Source organism: Salvia splendens, chromosome 3 (assembly GCF_004379255.2).
Source record: "Salvia splendens isolate huo1 chromosome 3, SspV2, whole genome shotgun sequence".
Classification (NCBI taxonomy): domain Eukaryota; kingdom Viridiplantae; phylum Streptophyta; class Magnoliopsida; order Lamiales; family Lamiaceae; genus Salvia; species Salvia splendens.
This window is the reverse complement of record NC_056034.1, coordinates 40,260,185-40,280,797: the sequence shown is the minus strand read 5'-3', so window position 1 is coordinate 40,280,797 and position 20,613 is coordinate 40,260,185. Positions and strand designations below refer to the sequence as shown.

General features: G+C 39.0%; 4 protein-coding genes and 1 long non-coding RNA gene across 5 annotated transcripts; 2 read left to right on the top strand and 3 right to left on the bottom strand.

Moving 5' to 3' along the window:
- Positions 1-3: 3 nt before the first annotated feature.
- LOC121793440 (MATH domain and coiled-coil domain-containing protein At2g42460) lies at positions 4-1,348 on the bottom strand. Its single transcript, XM_042191443.1, is given in 6 exon segments — positions 4-162; positions 249-415; positions 493-787; positions 865-1,034; positions 1,105-1,234; positions 1,311-1,348. Coding segments are annotated over 6 exon segments (948 nt in total). The 5' UTR covers positions 1,342-1,348; the 3' UTR covers positions 4-7.
- LOC121796422 lies at positions 606-1,448 on the top strand. The gene is made up of 2 exons (XR_006049746.1): positions 606-721; positions 882-1,448. It is a non-coding gene; the product is annotated as an uncharacterized LOC121796422 (long non-coding RNA).
- A 541-nt stretch (positions 1,449-1,989) lies between these two features.
- On the bottom strand, positions 1,990-7,426 carry LOC121796039 (squamosa promoter-binding-like protein 1). The gene is made up of 11 exons (XM_042194735.1): positions 6,379-7,426; positions 6,119-6,300; positions 5,174-5,334; positions 4,726-5,109; positions 4,320-4,394; positions 4,134-4,241; positions 3,850-3,967; positions 3,616-3,757; positions 3,360-3,510; positions 2,659-3,258; positions 1,990-2,561 (listed from the first exon to the last, which is right to left on the bottom strand). Exons 1-11 carry the CDS (start codon positions 6,870-6,872, stop codon positions 2,148-2,150), a joined length of 2,829 nt encoding a protein of 942 aa, XP_042050669.1. The 5' UTR covers positions 6,873-7,426; the 3' UTR covers positions 1,990-2,147.
- A 2,013-nt stretch (positions 7,427-9,439) lies between these two features.
- On the bottom strand, positions 9,440-14,253 carry LOC121796040 (novel plant SNARE 13-like). Its single transcript, XM_042194736.1, has 10 exons — positions 13,794-14,253; positions 13,227-13,319; positions 12,267-12,360; positions 11,722-11,759; positions 10,971-11,065; positions 10,636-10,715; positions 10,502-10,558; positions 10,329-10,421; positions 10,059-10,133; positions 9,440-9,842 (listed from the first exon to the last, which is right to left on the bottom strand). The coding sequence occupies exons 1-10, from the start codon at positions 13,871-13,873 to the stop codon at positions 9,735-9,737; spliced, it is 813 nt and encodes a 270-aa protein (XP_042050670.1). The 5' UTR covers positions 13,874-14,253; the 3' UTR covers positions 9,440-9,734.
- Positions 14,254-17,428: 3,175 nt separating this feature from the next.
- On the top strand, positions 17,429-20,613 carry LOC121797458 (pyruvate dehydrogenase (acetyl-transferring) kinase, mitochondrial-like). The gene is made up of 6 exons (XM_042196220.1): positions 17,429-17,857; positions 19,017-19,275; positions 19,416-19,596; positions 19,766-19,913; positions 20,007-20,214; positions 20,293-20,613. Exons 1-6 carry the CDS (start codon positions 17,615-17,617, stop codon positions 20,349-20,351), a joined length of 1,098 nt encoding a protein of 365 aa, XP_042052154.1. The 5' UTR covers positions 17,429-17,614; the 3' UTR covers positions 20,352-20,613.

Genomic DNA, 20,613 nt, shown 5'->3' with positions numbered 1-20,613 from the left:
TGCGTTCTCATAAAGCTTTAGCCACCCCATGGACTTTGACTTCTGCCTCTACTAGGCATATGTTTTTAACCAGCAAACCAGTTGTTGGTCGATACAAATAGCCATGTGAGACAAATCTTGGCCATCCGTTTGTTGCATTTGATTCACGGAACCAATAATTAGCTGCAGGAGAAAAGTATTAATGCCTTAGGCCTCTTGTTCTTCTCATGTGTCAAGAGTGTACACTAGGTGAAGAAAGAATATCTTACATGTTCCAAAGTAGTGCTTGTTATTAAGTTGGTCTAGTATGCGTAGTGTAAATTCTGCATATATTTTCGATTCCGGGGGTAAGTTTGCTGGTTCGGCTAAAGTCAGATAAAGAGATACATAGCTGCCAATACCACTGCCCTTTCCATTAGGATAAAGTTGCATCTTCCTGGAAGAGTTTGACAGAGAACATATTTATCATCACATAGAACTTGATGATGGATGTGGAGGAATGAGAAATTATACCATTTATGTTCACCAGCAGCAAATGGTTTAGATTCTACGTATTCTTCAGTTGAGCTAGAAGATAAGTCGACTCTCCAGGTATGCTTATAGGATATTGGATCCTTTATCATTGATAAACACTCTCCTTTTCCAGCTATCGTTTCTTGTCACACGTAGACCTCTGCCCCAAACACGCAGGTATCATCGACCAGATACCCGTTGGCTGCCGCATCCTTGAAGGCATCAAGAGGTATGAACTTATCAAATCCCCATGCTAGCTTCATCTTGTGAAACCGTCTCCCGTTTTCTGCTGTGTCTAATAGAAGAGCACAAGATTATTATTATGGTAATTGATAGTGGTATTCATTCTAGTAATCTAGTTGGATATCTTACCTTGAAGAGTATAGTAGGTGTCATTGTTCTGATCAAGCAGAAAGAGACGAAAAAGTGCTCGGATCTCCCAAGCTGGGCCGGGTGAGTTTGGCTCGACAATGACCAAGTATAGGGAGATGTGGTCGGTAATGCCTTTGTTTTTGTTGCCATTAGGGTGAAGAATGAGCTTCCTGCATGCAGAGGAAACGAACGTATATAGATGATGATGGGATTCAGAGTTATAGTTATGTGAGAAACTACCATTTGCAGCCGCCGGCTTGGAATTCGTTGGAGGTGTAGCTCTCTAGCTTACTGTTAACAAGCTGTGAGAATAGTTGCAGTTTGAATATGTAGTGAGTCGGAGGCGTTTCCGAAATTGATCTCGACACCCCTATTGGAAATAAAGACTAGTAGTGTTAAGAGTAAAGTCAAGAATAGAGATATAGTAGCCGAATTTAGGAAGAGACCTTGTTGTCCAGGGAATGATAGTTCTCCCATCAGGTATGTAGAGAGAGAGAGAGAGAGAGAGATGGTTGTGATGGAAGGATGGTGAGGTTCTTATATGAGAGAAAAGGCAGTAGAAAAGCTATCCTTTGCCTTGGTTTTATTCTTCTCTTGATGTCCCAAACAGGAAACAAGGTATAGACTATGACATGCCAATCTATTATTCCTCAACTCCCCTCTTAAATTATGTCGATGCCTATACCCACACTAAGAATCTCTTACCAATTGATTATAATAAATTTGCTTCCTTCATTTGAATTTGAGAAAAACGATTTAATCCATTACCTTGTTCAAGTCTCTATTTTTTAGCGTTTTTTAAAATCCACCTCAATTATTAATCCATAATACACCTAATAATTCAGCAAGCTGATTCATGGCTATTGTTTTTGGAAAATGTTAAAATTGGAGTGTGAATAATCCTAATTTAAACGGAAATTTGATAAATGCTGCTGATTCCACTTTGAGTTCAAGAAGGATTTTGGTGTAATTCGTAAACAGCCAACAATAAACACTACATTTTCTAACACATTTTTATGTTCCCATCTCTACACATCACTCTTCTTCAATGGATTTATCATAAAAGAGTAACATGAGGATTAAGGTATTACTACCACATCCTTAATACCGAATAAATCAGAAAGATTTAAAGTCGTAAAGACATGTGTATTATTGTATTTTAAAATCTTCATCAATTCATCTCTATAACAACTTACATTTAGACAAGAACCATCAACAAAATAACTTACATTTTTAGACAAGAACAATCATCATCATCATCAAACATCAACTCTCTTCCCTCACTATTGGGATCCATACTTCAACAGCTCCCACCTGAAGGGATGGAATGAACAAAACACCTCCGGCGAGCTCTTGAAGAGCAGCGCTGTGCAGACGCACACTGCAGCTATCGCAACCAGTGAAACCATTAATGGTTTGTATATATTCACCGACCCTCTATGCCTTGCATACACCAGTTTCTGCTCACATTGCCTGCAACGTTTCTCGCTCTCCAAAGGCGCGTATTTCACCACCTTTTGCTTCTTGCTCTTCTCTAACACTCTAGGGATGTCAACCATCACATGCCCTTTTCCCCGTTTCTTGTTCAGCTTCCTCTGCACTAGGTGGATGTACGAGTAGTGACCACGGAGGCATGCATAGTCGTGGGGTGTCAACCCGCTGCTGTCACGAGCATTTTTCCATGCTTCAATCCCCACCTGCACAACACATTATTACTCAATTAATCATATATGTATTGTCAACCTAATCTATCATCACCTAAAGAAATGTTACTCTGAGATTAAACGAGCATACCGATCCAGAATCCTCTGTCAACGCATCCACAACATCCTCACACCTCTCTAAACTGGCTGCCACGTGAAGAGGAGTCAATCCACCAGGCCCCATGGCATCTGGCCTGAACAAGAAGCCACCCTCGTCGACCAGCTTATGTACTCGCTCTCCTGTCTTGTCGACGTGATAACTTAATAAAAACTCCACCATGGCCACACAATTTCGCTTAACAGCTCGGTGAACGAGGCCAATATCCAGCAAAGCTTCTATATTGGAATAATCTAGTCCCAAGTCCACAACACTATCAAATACAGCGCTTAATAGCTTTTTCACTACAGCGCACCAGTCATGATCGATGGAGAACTCGAGAAGGCACCTGATACGTTCGAAAGGGAATGGATCCACATCACCTAACCTAACTTTCAAGTGGCTTCTGTGGAGCAGCCAACCCATTTCGTGTATGAAGTCCAGAGCTTTGTTCCTGATTTCTAGTGCATTATCATCTGTATTAGCTGAATCAGGAAGCTCGATAGAACTTTCCAGAGTACAAATTTCAGAGCAGACATCCTTCTCTGCGACGATGAATGGAAAGAAGCTGCTGCTGAGACCGTAGTCCTCAACCTAATCCAATAGTTGTATAAAGTCAGTGGTTAGAGAGTGGGACGAACAACAAGATACAATTCAGCAGGGATAAACAGTACAATATGCCAAAGTGGCACCACCTCAATGAATCCCCTTCCAATAACGTCTGGTACAGCACAAGAGAAGTTGAACGACTGAATCTCATCATGTTCAATCAAAGCATCTGATCCTTCTCTCATATCAGCACAATTTTCCTGAATTAGAATCTTCCCTTCTAGAGTGCATAGTAACCTGAGGCAAATTAGATTTATTACCAAAAAAATTAAAGGGAAACAAAAATGGGAAACAAAAACCGTATCCAATGCCAAGAAACCGATACATGTCAAACTAGAATACCTTGCTGTGGAACGAGTCAAATTGTATCCTTTGACTTCAAACTGGACACTCCCTGACACAGTAACAGCAATTGGCTTGATACTCGATATTCTGCAACTTTGGTTGTTTTTCACAGGGAGGGGTGTGTCTAACACAACCTGGCCTGAAGCATATAAATATTTGTCAGCCTTACCATCCAATAAAGACTGCACAAGAAATTGCAATAAAGACATAGAATCAATAATCAGAATGCACCATTATAAATAAATGTGACACGATGTTGTAATCTAGCATATATCCATCCTGTCTTCCAGAATGGATCAGTAGATGAATCAAGAAGCCTTCTCAAACTGGATGTGAGATCACAGTAAAGCTGCAAACAACATTAGTGTTAGCAGTTACACGCAATATTTATAAAACTTTGGAATGACATGTTGGTCTAGTGTCAATCCTGATCAACCAATGAAAGTAAGACTATGATGATCTAACGACTGACGAAACAAAACCAATACTTCTAAGTTCTACCTAATCAAACTTACCCTGTCCCAGCAAGACTTCTCCATGCGTAAATATATTGTCAGGATAATACAACCAGGTCGGATGTAGCTTTCCATATCTGTCGGGCTACTTGAAAGCCAATCAAGAATCTGAAACCAAGTAATACCTTAGAGATGAAATGAAAAGCAAACTTGAAAACATATTGACCGTAGAAGCAGTAAATGCACCTGTTTCCTCAGAACAAGAGGGAAATCATTTGGTTCTTTCCCGAACAGCTTGAAGACAATCCGATCTGTGCGACTCTGCAAACAAATTTTGAAAATTACAACTATATCCTGCCATGTAGGGAACTGTATATATTGGCTACTTTCTATCTCGAGAAATACTATAATGATAGGAATCAATTTTGTCAGAAATCCGTATTGAGAAGGAACAGATTTTGTCAAGAGTTTATCTCATGATGATAAACTTATGCATGCACTGAAGCCTGTCATAATACTCGAACCACACAGTAACATTTATGTGTCTAAACATTCCCAATTACAGAAACGCGACTTTGATCTCAGTTACCCCCACCCCAGTCCTCCTTCCCATAAAAGGTAGCATCTGCTGCAGGAAGGTTTAAGATGAAACCTGTGTCTCTCCGCTAGATGTAGATGGCGACTGGCTCGGTGTGGAACCTGAATTCCCACTATTTTGAGGTGGGCTAGGCAGCTGAGAATCCTTACATAACCATAAAGGGCCAGCACAAGACATATCTCCAAGATTTTTATGGGCAAAAGGATCCTCCTCCAAGCAGTCTTGAGAGCCATCATATTCATTATTTAAATCAATATTGTTCAGTTGGGTCCTTGTATTATCTGTCTTCCCTTGAACAGAGTTGCTTGTGTTCTCTCTGAAAAGTAAAGGAGATCCTGAAGTGGATGCATTATGTACTACTTCACCTGCAGTCTTATCAGTTAACGCCCTTGTTTTGGTCAAATCAGATGCATCTAGGCCAGTACCAGTAGGAAGGTCCTGGAGGTAAAACACAGTCAGAAGAAACGAAACACAATCACGTCGTTGTGGATCAGATTTTCACCTTTTGAGCAGCCCCTGAAGACGTCCCCACATTCTGTGTGTCCTGAGATATAGGTAGCAATTCAGTATGATTTCTCTCATTTGTTGGACTGGCAACACTTGCAAGGTTTTTCAAGAGATGAGACAGTAGATCCTGATCCTTGGTATGATCGGAGCTATTGACTGCAATTGTTAAGTAACTTAATCATGTTGCTAATCAGAAAAGCTCAAGCTGAGAAAACAAGGAAAGAAAAATTTGGAGAAACAACATCTAATGACTTTTCACTTAAATTCTGGACCATATAAATTTCAAAACTTATCATGTACCCTCAAAATATATCAATCTGTAAGTGTTTAATATAGTATGAGATATGCTTTTGAGGACGATATATCTCTGATGAACCTAGTTTCAGTTTTACTATGTCAACATTTTGACTAACCAGTTAACGAAAATCAGCCCTACAAGTCAATCTATGGTCAATGTTCCATATGACCAGCTTCATAGTAATGGTAATGGAACTAATTTATGGTCATTTTAGATTTTTTGAAACTCTCACGTCATTACCCGAACAACCAAAATGGCTCCCAACATGAATATGTATCATATGTTTCCAGAGCAAGAATTATTCCAACAAACAGTCAACTAGCATACTCAGCTTGCTTTTCAGAGAAAGGTTGAGTCATTAAGTGTGGAAGTCAAGACCATTTTTTGTTTGATACTTATAGAACACACATTTTTGCAAAAAATAGTTATGCTTTCAAGACTCCAAGCTTCCCCCCAAATTAATGATGTACAATTTGCAACATATATTATGGAAGTAAGCTCACAAACACAGCCGATATACATTAGCTGTCAGGTTTTGCTGCCTCGAGGGTAACCACCAAGAACATTGTGTGTCCTCATTGATGTAATGCAAAAGCTAACACTCAAACTATCCCTAAATGCTAAACCTGTGATTTTGCTTACGTTGTAGATTGGAGAGTATCCTCAGCAGAGTGATGAGTAAGTAATTACTCCCCCTCTCATCATTCTGGTTGGCTGCATTTAGCACATTCTCAGGATGTGTTTTCCTACGCCGTCTGTTGTGGCCAGCTAGCCGCCTGCGACAGCTACGCTTCCCCTCATCAAATTCTTGAAGAACATGAAACCTGCAATGGCAAACAGATTTACACCATCTAATAAACAGCTCACAGCCTAAAATATGAGAGTGTGAGCATCATTTGGACCTGCTGCACTGCTGACAAAATCTTTGCACAACATTCGCCACCACAGCACTCGTAGCCTTAGAATGCATGTCACAGACTTTATGCCTACGGTGATAATCCTTTGCAGTGCTCAGATCAGCCTTGCAATCCTCTACTTGACAAACAGCACGGGTAGGTGCCGGGGGGATACCACTGGAGACTTTACTCTTCTTCCCACTCTTCCCTTCCAACTCATACTCTTCCTGCCCCAGCTTCAAATTAAGTGAACCAACATCTTCCTTTTCAACCTCAACATCCCTTATCCTTTTCTCCAAATCCCTAATCTCCCTCTCATTCATTTCATCATTGTTCAAGGGCTGCTGCCTAGTTGTACAATCTGTAGGAGCAGGAGATGCCACAAACAGATCACCATCCCATCTCCAATCATTCAAATCCCATTCATTACTCTTCATCCCCACCTCTGGCACCACCGGCCCATAGAAATTATGCAGCTTTCCACCAAACTTAGTCTCCATTTTTCGATAAAATCAAGAAACACCCACAAGTAAAAAAAGATTGAAACTTTGAAGCGCTAAGAAAGGAATCAATCTCAATCAGCCTCGCTACAACCCCAGAAATCCAAGAAAATCACACCCAAACATCTTTGCACCCAAACAAGAGCAACCCACATGCCAAATAACAGCTCTATTCTACAAATTTAGAAGGCAAGATAGGTCAACTAAACCGTAAAGACTCCAGCTTTGGTCTCAAAAAAGGGAAGGGGAAAACTTCCATTAGACCAACTCACGTTGTTGGTTTCTCGCGGATAAGTAAATTGCACTCGAGATTGTAACAAGTGACTCTAGTTGATGTGGGATTTGATCTGCAGACGTGTCAGGTCTCTAAAATCGCCGGCGATTTTAGAGAGAGAGAGGAAATCTAGACATGGTTTGTTGGGGACCGGTAATAAAATAAAGAAATTGGGGCTTAATTCACTGCGTTTGTTGCGTTTCTTGTAAAATTAAAAATCATTTCACCCAAGATTATTAATTTTCTTGTCGGAAAATGAAAGTGAAAACGAAAGCAAAACATAGTACAGATGAACAAGTGGTGTCTTAATTAGGACGCACACTACACAGAATCTAAGACCCACATCTTCACTGAATTATATGAGGAGAATCTACTTCTAAACAATTTTTATACTACTCCCTCCGTTCCGTAATAGTGAGGCCTTTCTTTTCGGTTAGCGACTTAAGAAAAATTGTATTAAATAAAATGAAAAGAAAATAAAGTAAGAGAGAATAAATGAGTTGATTTTTATAAATGAATCTACTATTATGGAATATAAAAAATGATAAAATGAGTGAGGGAGGAAGTATTATTCAAACTAAGATTCCCCTCTAAAATCGAGTTGTAGTTGAATTAGAGTTGGTTTCTAGGGCGTGCACGCGGCCACATCTAATCATGATTAATTTTGTTTTACATATTTGATTAGAATTTAGAAATTAACAAATTAAATTAGATTTTGTTGATAGTGGCGAGGTAGAGCTTGTGTAGATTTTTAAGTGAGTTAGATTTAAAGCTTATGCACCATAAGATTCCTTAAATTTTGTCTGAGGTCAAAATAAGATAAGATGAAAAATAATTGAATTTATGGAATATATCCCATTTGTCTATATCGCAATAGTGCGGATGAACAATTGAGCCACACTTTCAACTCTACTGGTACTTCATTTATTGCCACGGACTCAAATAAAAATAATTCAAATATTATACTGTATGTATATAAATTTATAAGTCAACTTCACAAGGTAAAAAAAAATACATTAAATGAATTTATGTTTTCTGTGTGTGTTTTTCCTATGTAACAATATCTTGTTCGTTCTTAATTTTGACATGAAGTGTATCATTCAAACCCAAATTCAGAGCCCTTGTAGTTGGACTGAAGAAGTCTGAATAGATGGTGTTTGTTATAGGGTCCTAGGACTCAAGAAAACGACCTGTCAAATGAAAATCCACAATAATAATTAAAATAATTCAATAATTAAGATTTTAAGATGCCTCTATTATTTTTATTTTATCTATCCATGCACTTGGTGGTCGGCTCAACTCAACGAAATCCCTCTCATCCACTACAATTTAAATTTCTTAATTTTCCAAAACACCAAATTTGGATTAGGGAGCATGACTAAGTTCATAATAATTCCAATTGATGCGAAGCACATACTAATTTGTACATACCAATTAAAAATCTAAAAGATGACTAAGAGGATCCACAGTGGGACGCGACGGATTTCTCAAAAACACCTTCTGCCACGTCATAAGGACATCCCACTGCACAATGGCGGACATCCACAATAATTATAAAAAAAATTAAAAATCGGGACGTCCGTCGGAAATCCGCAATGGCGGACATCCCGACGGACGTCGTCGAAAATCCGCGGAACTCCGGTGTCCGCAAGTGACGTCCGCGTCCGCCTCACGCCTGCCTAATGGCGGACGTCCCGCGCGGACGTCCGGCACGCCGGTCCGACGTCCGCTGCTGCAGATGCTCTAAGTGCAAATTGGAAATTTTGGTAAGTAGCTTAGCTTAATTGTATATTAATAACCTTGAAAGTCCAAATACTTTTGTGTGAGGTTTGTTAGTTACCTTTTTTAGGTATGTGACCGAGTCAAATTTTTTCTAGAAAGCGGCAAGACAGCAATTTTCTTACAAATAAATAATGATATACTATTATGGAGGAATACAAGCATGCTCTACTAAATATTTTGATTGCCTCAATGATAGTGGTTTTTTACTTCAGTGTAACTTCATTCAATAATTTGATAATAAAAACGTGGATCCAACACACAAACGGTGGCTTCCATGCAGCATTGATTTTGGTTAGCACAAACCTAACATTATTCCTAACCAATTTAAGCCCATATATTAAATTTAAATTAGGACCATTTGGTGATATAAATACATAAATGAATTATAGGAGTACTATATATTGGAAGATAGGTTATGATATCCACCAATTTGCCAAAAAAAAACGCTGCTGGTTAGTGCAAATAATGTAGACTTAAACAGAAACCTAATGAAGAGCTGTTAATAACATGATGCAACCAAAATTTGTAATGATTTCATAAAACCAAAATTAGTGAAATTCTTAGTTTAGGATAATGAAATGGGTACAAATGCAACCTCTCCCAAAATGTTTACACCAAGAGTAATGGCTATGCGATTCACACCAATACAACACAATGGAACAAGTACAAGTGAAATGTCAAGGTACCACAATTTACACAGAGAAGTTAACACACTAATATGCACAACTCAAGCAACCTCATAATGAAAACACACCAGGATCACAATGATTCTCAATAATCTGTACTGCCTCTGAGATGTCGATTTTTTACTCAAAAAATTCTGTAGGCTTTACATGCAACAATCTTCTTGTTGTAGGAGCAGGAGGCGCTAGTCCAGGTATGTCCATTATGTCTTTGTTGTTTGGATTCACAATCTGTTAAAATACGCGGCTCCAGATTGTCAGTTGACATGCTTGTCACGAACAACACGTCATCTTAAACATAAGATGTCATATATATACAAACAAAAAAAAGAATAGAGAAATCAAGATATTCTTTCCCAATATACGACGGAGTAAGAGTTACCTAACCATTAAAGAACGAGGGTACAATTGACATTGTGAAAGAAATAACAGAGGTACGGGAAATACCTTCACAACGATTATGGCAATAACCCCACATACAATCAGAAAAAGGAACAGCATGATGCATTTGTCAGTAGCCACCTGGAAACACATACTTTAGCCTTGTTAAAAGTAGAGATATTCAATCTAGTCCTATAAGGTTTTAATTCATCCAGATGTGAAAAATGTAATTTTTGCACAAATTAGTACCACTATCTCATGCCAGATAGTACTAACTTGCAAAATATCACAATATATGGTAGATAGAGTTTAGATTAGAATTTCTGACAAGTCTACCTGTCTTCCAATCTCTTTTACAAGTTGTGAAGCCTTTTTTATAGAGAAATTGATTGTGTCCAGTTCATTGACTACACGACCCATTTGTTCAGTCTGTGTGCATTGGAAAACACATCAGTGATGCAGAGTGAAGCAATTAAGGCTCTGATAACAATAGTATGTGGTTCACTCACTTGGCCCTTCAGTGTAGTAGCAGTTTGTGTTCCCACTTCAAGAGTTTTGTGAACAACCTAACAATAAGCCAGAAGTTTAAATTCCATCATAAACCAAATCTAGCATTCAAGAACGGATGTAAATTTTATTCCACCTGTTTGGAGCGCTCAATAGCTTGGTCAGTTTCATCCATTGACTTCGTTCCAGCATCAATAAGCTGCTGATTTGACATTTCTACATTAATAAATGAAGATGGAAAGAAAAGTCAGCAATAAAGATCAAAACAAGAACTATTGAATAGAAGATTCAAAGATAATTGAACGAAAACTTATACTGCAGTTATACTCAGAAGCAAACTAAAACCATAAATAGATAAAGTGTAGCTATTCCCCTATAAATTTGACAGCATAGCATTTTCTTCTCACTTTCTCTCCTATGTATCATCACATGTTATCACCAGAAAAGTTAAGGCTGAGTCTGTAATAGCACCTGATGCAACTAATACATTTTCTTCAGCTGTGGGATCACTGGCACCACCCATATCAAAAAGTTCAACCCTCTTGTTCCCATATGTGCTCATGTAACTGCATCGACAAAAAAAAGATAGAGCAGAAAAAATAAAAAGTAAGAACATACATATTTTACAGAGATATAGAAATATAATAGCTGATGGGGTATCACATTACTCAATCCATTTTCATAAGAAGAGGAACGTTAAATTGTTTACAGAAATAGAGTTTTTCAAACGTGTGAGTAATCCCGTAGGATGGATAAGATTCTGTCAAAATACAGCCTAGCTAAATCTGACATGAACATGAACCAGCTTCACAGTATTATTTAACACAGAAGCAAAAACTGTGGACCCATCCTGAAACGTTGTAGCGGACCAAAAATATAATGAAGAGCATCTGAAGCCATTTAGCAGAAATCATTACGTACGCACACGAATCTGATTTCTAGAGTTACATACCTACTGCGAAACACAATGGAAATGGAGAACTAATATAGTTTGACGGAGAGTATCTGAAATCATTATCATATACTATTATCAATGCATAATAACCGCCAGATCCCCATAAGTTCATACAATGAACAAAATGGAATAATGGCATAAAGGTGACCATGGTTAAAGCGTCATTCACATATTGTGCGACAAGATGTTAATATATGTTTTAAGATCTTCTTGTTCAGACAAGGCTACATATGAACTCAAAATATTGAACCAAGATAGAGTACTTACGTCTTCCTCAAGGCTACATATGAATTCAACTCTTTGATCTGCAAGCAAAATAAATAAAAGAATACATAAATCATTAATTACACCCAAAACCAAATACTATTTAAACAAAATAAGTCATTCCGCACAGGTATTGCATTGGGCGTCAACTTCTAAGTGTTCAAAGAAACCTACAAAACCACACTTTAAATATGAACTGCAGCCGCATCCAGAACATAAAAGAACACTATAGCGAACCACGAACACCACCATACTCAATGACATTACCCACTGGCAATGTAGCACCCATCCAGTTACTATACATCCTCTTTATACTTAGCAGTTAACACTAGATTTGATATTAAGTATATTAAGACATTAAATTCTTGCACGAAAACAAGTAAATGCTCCCTGAGTCAATATTTATTATTCACGTCCTCTAGTAATTCTAGACAATCTTAGTGAACCACAATGATATGGAGGAAATAAAACATGAATGGTTCAAGAACACAATGTTAAAACTATAAGGACAAGAGGGCAACTGGACAACTAAAATGCACTGTAATTACCATGGATTGCTTCTCGTCATTGAGCTGCTTGGTAATCTCTGGAGGATTTCTGCTTTCCTCATCTTTGATTTCCCGATCAAATTCTTTAACCAATCTAGAATAAATATGAGGTCAACAAGTGGAGGATGTTCAAAAGAAGCATATCTAAGAAGTCAGAATATAAATTAAAGGCACTAACCCCAAAAAAGGAAAAATGAGTAATTATATTTTAATCACTGATATTAGAAGTTACAGTCATCATCCTGAGGCTGAATTACAGCTCATAATAGTTATTGAATGCAACCCCCCCCCCCACACACACCTCGCATGATGTTTATTAACATACTAAGTACTCATTCCGTTCCATAGTAGTGGAGTCATTTTTCCATTTTGAGCGTTCCATAGTAATAAAGTCATTTCCTTTTTTAGTTAACACATTTTCTCACTCTTACTTTTTTCTCTCTTCTACTTTATGGTCTTTTTCTTAATACTCATTCTGTTCCATAGTAATGGAGTCATTTGCCATTTTGGTATGTTCCATAGTAGTAGGGTCATTTCCCTTTCTAGTAAAAGTCAACACATTTCTTCTCACTTACTTTACTTTCTCTTAGTTTTTTCTCTCTTCATCTCTCCCTTTTTCATTTCCTACTTTATTCTTCCTTTACTTAACTCACTTAACTCATTTTTCTTAAATTGCGTGCCGAAAAGAAACGTCTCCACAACAGCGGAACGGAGGGAGTACATTACACACCTTTCTTCCTTTACTTAACTCACTTAACTCATTTTTCTTAAATTGCGTGCCGAAAAGAAACGTCTCCACAACAGCGGAACGGAGGGAGTACATTACACACCTTTTTCTTAATCTCAGTGCCGGAAAGAAATGTCTCCCCACTACTATGGAATGGACGGAGTATCATTTATAACTCACTCCATATCAATGAAAGTCATAAAGAGAAATGACATCACAGAATGTGCATTCACCTTTTGCACTCCCTCATCTTCCCAGCAAGCTCCTCCAGCTGTTTACTCTGTCTAGTTGAGTCTTTGATCTTATCCAGCTTTTGGAAGCCATTTCTGGTTAGTAATCAAGAAGTGTCTATGAGTATCTTTATTAACTGATATCACTGACAGTAGAAACAAAAGAAATCCCCATATGACAAGTTGACAACAATTCATCTGTTAGTTGCATGTTGGGAAACAAAAGCTAAACGCTAAAAGCTTTAAAGAAGTTGAAGAGCATTAATTAGATTGCAGAAGCGGAAAAAGTGCAAGCAAACTGGCAGAAGACATTCTGTATCACGTAATGAGACTACTTTACCAAACATAAATCCTCCATTTTGAACCAAAAAGGAAACGTCTTGCTAGGGAAACTGCATTTAGTCTGTTATCCATCTTTAATCATGCGAAGGAATATAGGACATCCTACTTCAAATGGCTCTAATAACTCAGCAGAAGTTACATAAAACATAAAAATAGAAGAGAAAATAAAGAAACGTTGCTCTCGTCGTGATATATATTGTAAATAGGAGAGAGAGAGAGAGATATTACGCGAGCGCTCGCAAGATGTCGCGAATTTCGCCATGGATCTGCTCCATTTGAGGGTTCATACTTAACTCCGGGTTAGCCATTTGTGCCCTAGTTCCCGTTTCACTATCCCGTAGTTGAAATTAAACAAATTGAGGAGCTGGGGCGGGTAGTAATTTCCCTTAAACAGATAAAGCTGAAGGCTTTACCACAAAATTCAGCCCATCACCATGAAAAAAGAAACAAATATAGGAAGAAAGGGGCGTGAGTGAGAGGATTTGAATTACAGTAGCAGAAGACGAGAATAGAATTCAGAATTCGGAGAGAGAGGGGTTGAATTGAAGTGGACAGAGAGGAAACCTAAATTGAAATGGAGATTTTGGTTTAGGGCTGAGGTGAAAGTTGCGGTGGGAAAGAGGAAAGAGAAAGTGGAAGAGAATTCCGAAGGAGAGAAGATTAGCGCAATCCTCGATTAACTCTACCAAACTTACTTACTGTATTATTTTAATGAACAATTATTCTTTTTCTTCTCTTTTCAACTGACCCATTCAACAATTAACTACAAAATCTAGGTAATTCACCAAACAACTTTTATTTATATTATACTTTCTTTAACGACTAGATTCTTGCATGGACTCAGGCCATCCACAACGCTGTCTCTATACCGTCTCTTAAACCGTCTCTTAACTACTATTTGAGCACTATTTGAGGGCCCCACTGTCCTTTTTTCCTCCATCTCTTAACTAAGAGACGGAACCTGCAACGCTCCGTCTCTTAACCGTCTCTATACCGTCTCTTAATTACTATTCATTCAATTTAATTTATAATTTTTTTAAAACCCAATTCAATTTAAACAAACACACTTTATTAAAATTAAAACAAAATAAAAAAACACACAAAATAAAAAAACACACAAAATAAAAAAACACACAAAATAAAAAAAACACACAAAATAAAAAAACACACAAAATAAAAAAAAATTAATCGGAAGGGCTAATCATCCTCCGGAGGCGGTCGAGGTTGAGGGGGAGTCGGAAGGCCAAGTTGTGCTGCCATATGCACAATTCCGTTCCACCAGGCCGCGTATTGGGAGTGCGAGAAGCGGGAAGTGTCCGCCATTGTGGCGGTCATGTACGCCACCATAAGTGTGTCCGAGCCTCCTCGCGAGCCCGATCCTGAGGCCGGCTGGCTTGATTCGCCTCGGCCCTTCCTTGCTCTAGCCGCTTTCGCCGCCTTCGTCCCTTGCGGCCGACGGCGCCTACTCGCGGATCCTCCTGCATCGCCGACCGTACCCGCAAACTCCTGGGATTCAGCATCATGTTGGCTGATGCCTTCAGCAGTGTCACCACCAGACGCACCAGCACTAGACGAGTATTGGCCACTCGCCGTATGCTTCGTGCGCTTCGAGTTTGAGCCCGAGCTGGAGCGGAAACCGCCGGCCCATCGTTCCTCGTCCTTGACGGCGCGCCAAACATCAACAAATCTGAATTGATGTCTCTCGTCCTGGTAGTAGGCGCGCAAAGCGGACGTCAAAATGTCGGTGGCCGTGGCGCCGCTTTGGTAGCGCGCCTCTTCCGCCGAGTAGATGCCGCAGAATTTTTTGACCTGTCGGTCGACTCGGTCAAAGTGACAGCGGATCATTTTAACTGTGCGCTTGCGGGAGCGGTTCGGCTTTATTTGGTGGTAGACCTCGACAACCTTTTCCCAGAAACACTTCCGGGTTTGTTGATTCCCGACGATGGGATCGTACGAGACCGTGATCCAGGCGTTGTACACCGCCATCGTTTCGAGGTTGTTGTACGGATGTCGGCCAAGCCCAAGATCCTCTTCCTCTTCCTCTTCTTCCTCCTCGTCCTCGCCCGTCTGGGGTTGTACACTGCCTCGGCCACCTCCACCGCCTCGCCCACCTCCACCGCCTCGGCCTACTCCCGGCGTGGGATCAACTGGAAAATCCTCCCGGATCTGGGATAATCCCTGCGAAAACCGCGGGACGTTGGGACGAACATATGCATCAAGGTCAAAATTGGGTGGTTGGTACCCCCCCGGCGTCGCCGAACCCTGGGTCCCCGGCGTTGACGAACCTCCACCGCCCAATGTGTTGATCATGTTCTCCCAATCGCCGAATGAGTTGAGATCCCACCCGCCGGAGCCGGAGCCGCCATAGTTGCCCTCGCCGTCGCCGGACATCTTGAGTTGGGTTATGAAAATTTCAGCGAAAATTTGAGAGAAAATTTAGATGATATGAAGAATAGATGTGTAGTTGTGTGTAAATGAGGATGGGTTTAGGAGTATTTATAGAGTAAAAAATTTAATAAAAAACAAAAAAAATATAAAAAAAAAAACAAAAAAACGGTAATAATACCGTTACAAATTTTTTTTTATTATTTAAATTCGAATTAAAAAAAAAAAATATTTATTGCGTCAGCACGTGACGACGCCCACTCGCGGGCCGGCGAGTGGGCGTCACGCACGACGCCGGGCTGCGCCACGTCGCCTAGGCGCGTGGCGAGACAGCTCGTCTCCTGGCTCGGCGAGTCGAGACGCGCGACGAGACGCAGGACGAGACGGGACGAGATGGAGGCTGCAACGCGTCTCGCCGGGGTCTCGCGAGACGCCGGCGAGTCCCGTTGTGGATGGTCTCATGCTTACAAATTACTTATAAATGAACAACATACTAATAATAGAATGTAGCCATATTTTTTCTAATTCAAGCTCCACTTAGTTGTTAGACAATACTAGGAGTTTTTTTAGAAGTGAACTAAAATTTTGAAATCTGAAAATTTTATTTGATTAACAAACTTTTGAAATCTAAAAAATTCAATTCAAATCAAATGGAAATTTAAAATTCGATTTGAATTTTCACAACAAATTGAATTTTCGGATTGTATGAGATATTTTATACCAATGTAATCTTAAATACCACTACTCCACTACTATGAAATGCATTTAATCCAATTCTAACATTTTTTTATCCAAGCGGAGTTTTAGGTTTATCGCTTATGAGTTGTGCCAATATTTGTTTGTCTTTGTATTATGCATTCCGAATTCATTGTCCAAACTCCAATATTTAGCTTAATATTGCCTCAAAGGCCAAAATGAGAGTTGCATATAGTAATGAGTTGGCTCATGGTTTCCATTTTTTATTAATAAATTATATGGTAGTGGCTAAATCATTCTTCTATGTTTATACTCCTTCCGTCCCATGTTATTTAACCCTTTTCATTTTAAACCGTAAATTTAGGATTGATTTTTTAGTGTAATTAAATTAGAATTTTAAGTGTAATGAGACATCACTTAATAAATGATCTCTTAACTTAAACTAACATATTAATTAAATGCATTAATTCTAACTTAAATTATAAATAGTGTAAGGAGTTTGTGACGAGCCGAAAAACAATAGTGCAAGTAACATGCGACGGAGGGAGTATTTTTTATTAATATAATAATCCGCTAGTCTCAACAATTAGCATTATTAATCGAGTAACACTTTATTGATGACAATCAAGTAAAATAGAAAATTGAATAATGTAATAGAATATGAATAAATAAATGGAAATTTGTTTAACGTGGTTTTAGTAGAAACCAATAATTGATACTAGCTGCTATTATGATAATTATCCATCCAAATTTATATAAATCATCAAATATTAGTAGTAGAGTTTGATACACAATTACACATCTCAACTACCGAAAGAAGCTTTTAAATGCATCACATGTTCGTGAAAAGGCAAAAGGAATGAAAAACAAGTTGTATTATTATTTCCAGAAAAAATGAAAAAATAGAAGAAACGATAAAACAGCAGCAGAAGAAGAAGAAGAAAGAGGAGTGCGAGTGGGTAGATTTGATGGCGGCGATGATCAAGAAAGCGTCGAAGGATCTCATCGAGGAGGCTCGGAGATGGGCTGCCAAGAAACAGAATGGCGTCAGCCTCCGTTACATGACGGAATTCGGCTCCCGCCCCACGCCCCGCAATCTCCTCATTTCTGCTCAATTCCTCCACAAGGAGCTCCCAATTCGCATCTCCCGCCGCGCCGTCGAGCTCGAGTCCCTCCCCTACGGCCTCTCCCTCAAACCCGCCGTTTTGAAGGTTACTTTCCCTAAATTCAATCGGAATTTTGATCATTCTTCTCATACCTTTTTGATAATGATAAATTTTGACCTGGCATGGCACAATTTGTTTTGGTATGTTTGAATCTGAAGTAATTGTGAGGCTAATTGGAGTCTGCTGTTTTGTTGCGTTAGTATCTGTGGATGGAGGAATACTAATTATATAGCTGTATTGCCCCAATCCTCAGCGGCTTTGACTAAAAAATTGTTTTTTTCTTTACTTTCTAAAGAAAAAAGGAAAAGGGGTGCTGACCTTTTTTTTAATTGCTATTAGTGGAAAACTTAGACGACAATCTTCGATCAGAAGCAGGGGCGTAGCCACTCTTATATATTTATACATAAATTTTTAATTATGTACTTTAACTACACTAAATGCCCCTTCTCAAATACATAAAATTTTCCTATGTATTATATTTTTGCCCCTTCTCCAATAAAATCCTGGCTCCGCCCCTGATCAGAAGGTGTCAGTGCGATTCTCGACATCAATACTTTATTATCTGTATTACGTTTGCTATATATCCCATTCTTTTTGCTAGAGAAGACAGCCTTCAGCTAGTGCTTTCTTTATCAACTACCGTTTGAAAGTTTTGACCTGGTGTAGTAATGTTGGTTGTTAGTTTAATGAGATCAACGCATTGTAAGTTGACTTTAATCCATAGACTTCTACGACATTTAATCTTCAACATACCACCGGCCGGCCTAGTTAATCCGAAAAAAATTATCTGGCTAATATAGAAAATGTCGAGAAAGCGACTACTATGATTCATGTTACTAAAAACTGATATTGAGAGTGCGATATGTCCTATAGTTTTTAGTCTTGGTGTGTGTGGTTAATAATTGTGTTTTTAGTCATTTGCTGGTGTATATTATCAGCATTAATGTTACATGTGCCCTTTCTAGCTACGGACGCAGGCAGTGTTGTTCCTAGGTCGTCTATCTTTGTCACTGGTGACTCTGTCCAAGTTTCCTATAAGCCTGAGTCTGAGTTTGTTGTTTTATGTGAGATTGCATTATTTGTGTATGTTATAAGGTTGGAAAATTCCTAGTTCATTTGGAGAATATCGATTTCCTAGTTGCACTTTTTAAAAAAGTTCCATTATGATATATGAATGTTTATTTATCCCAACTTCCTATTTTAGGTAAGAGATTGGTATTTGGAGTCCTTCCGTGATGTTAGATCCATTCCGGAAATAAAGGATAACAGCTATGAGTTGGATTTCACACAAATGATTAAGATGGTTAAAGTCAGACACAACAATGTGGTCCCTATGATGGCTTTGGGAGTGCAACAGTTGAAAAAAGATCTGAATCGTAAAATTGGTGATGAGGGTCTGGATGAAATCCATCAATTTCTGGATCGGTTTTATATGTCTAGAATTGGAATCCGCATGCTTATTGGTTAGCCCCACTCCCTCTGTTGGCTTGTTTTGTTTTTATTGGTCATCCACCCTTATGATCATGATACTGATTTTTGGCATTGGAAGAAAACTGAGCTAAACCATTTTCTTATTCCATTAAAAATATTATGGGTAAATCAGGGCAGCATGTCGCCTTGCATGATCCGGATCCACCTCCTGATTGTGTTGGATATATACATACAAAAATGTCTCCGGTTGAGGTTGCAAGAAATGCTAGTGAGGATGCCCGTGCCATTTGCTTGCGAGAATATGGCAGTGCCCCAGATATTAACATTTATGGAGACCCTAAGTTCACATTTCCGTCAGTATTTTACTTTTCCACTGTCTGTATGTTTAACACCAAAGGCTGCATTGCATTCTTTCATCATCTGTGTTTCGTTCTTATGGGATGTGCAGTGCCTGAACTTTTAGATGTCTGCTCTTGGATTTCGACCCTTTATTTACTGTTTCAAAATCTGTTTCTGTGGCAGTTATGTTCCCACTCACTTGCATCTGATGGTGTTTGAGTTGGTAAAGAATTCCTTGCGTGCTGTTCAAGAACAATATATGGACTCAGACAAGGTTGCACCTCCTGTAAGAATAATAGTTGCTGATGGATTGGAGGACGTAACAATTAAGGCAGGCTCAGTCTCGATACCTTCCTGTTACAGGGTTGAGACATACATACCATTCACTATGCTTATATTCTGTTTGATCATCTTATGCCTATAGGTATCGGATGAAGGAGGTGGTATAGCCAGAAGCGGTCTCTCAAAGATTTTCACATATCTATATAGTACTGCCAAAAATCCTCTCGATGAGTCAGACGTTGACCCTGACACAGCAACTATGGCAGGTTATGGTTACGGTCTTCCTATAAGCCGTTTGTATGCCAGGTACTTTGGAGGGGATCTGCAAATTATCTCCATGGAAGGATATGGTAAACATTCTCCACTTATGCGTCCCAATGTCAATTTGTATTGGATTTGATCAGAAATTGTATGCTCCGGTTTTACAGGGACCGATGCTTACCTCCATCTGTCGCGGTTGGGAGATTCTCAAGAACCCCTTCCATGAGTTGATGTGGCTTAAAACCATTCTTGAGAATGATATGTAGATACACAAGTTGAGTATTCTTCTTGTATGTGGTATTTGTTGTTATTTTTTAGTGTAATAAAACGCATGTGGGTTGGGGCTTTGAAGAAACTGTAGCCTCTATGCTCTCAACAAAAAGCCTAATTCATGGCCAAATCTTTGGTTGGCTCCTCTAAATAGAATGGAGATATATGTATGTGTGTAAATATCTGCACCAGAATAAAATTTACTGCTACTTGCTTAA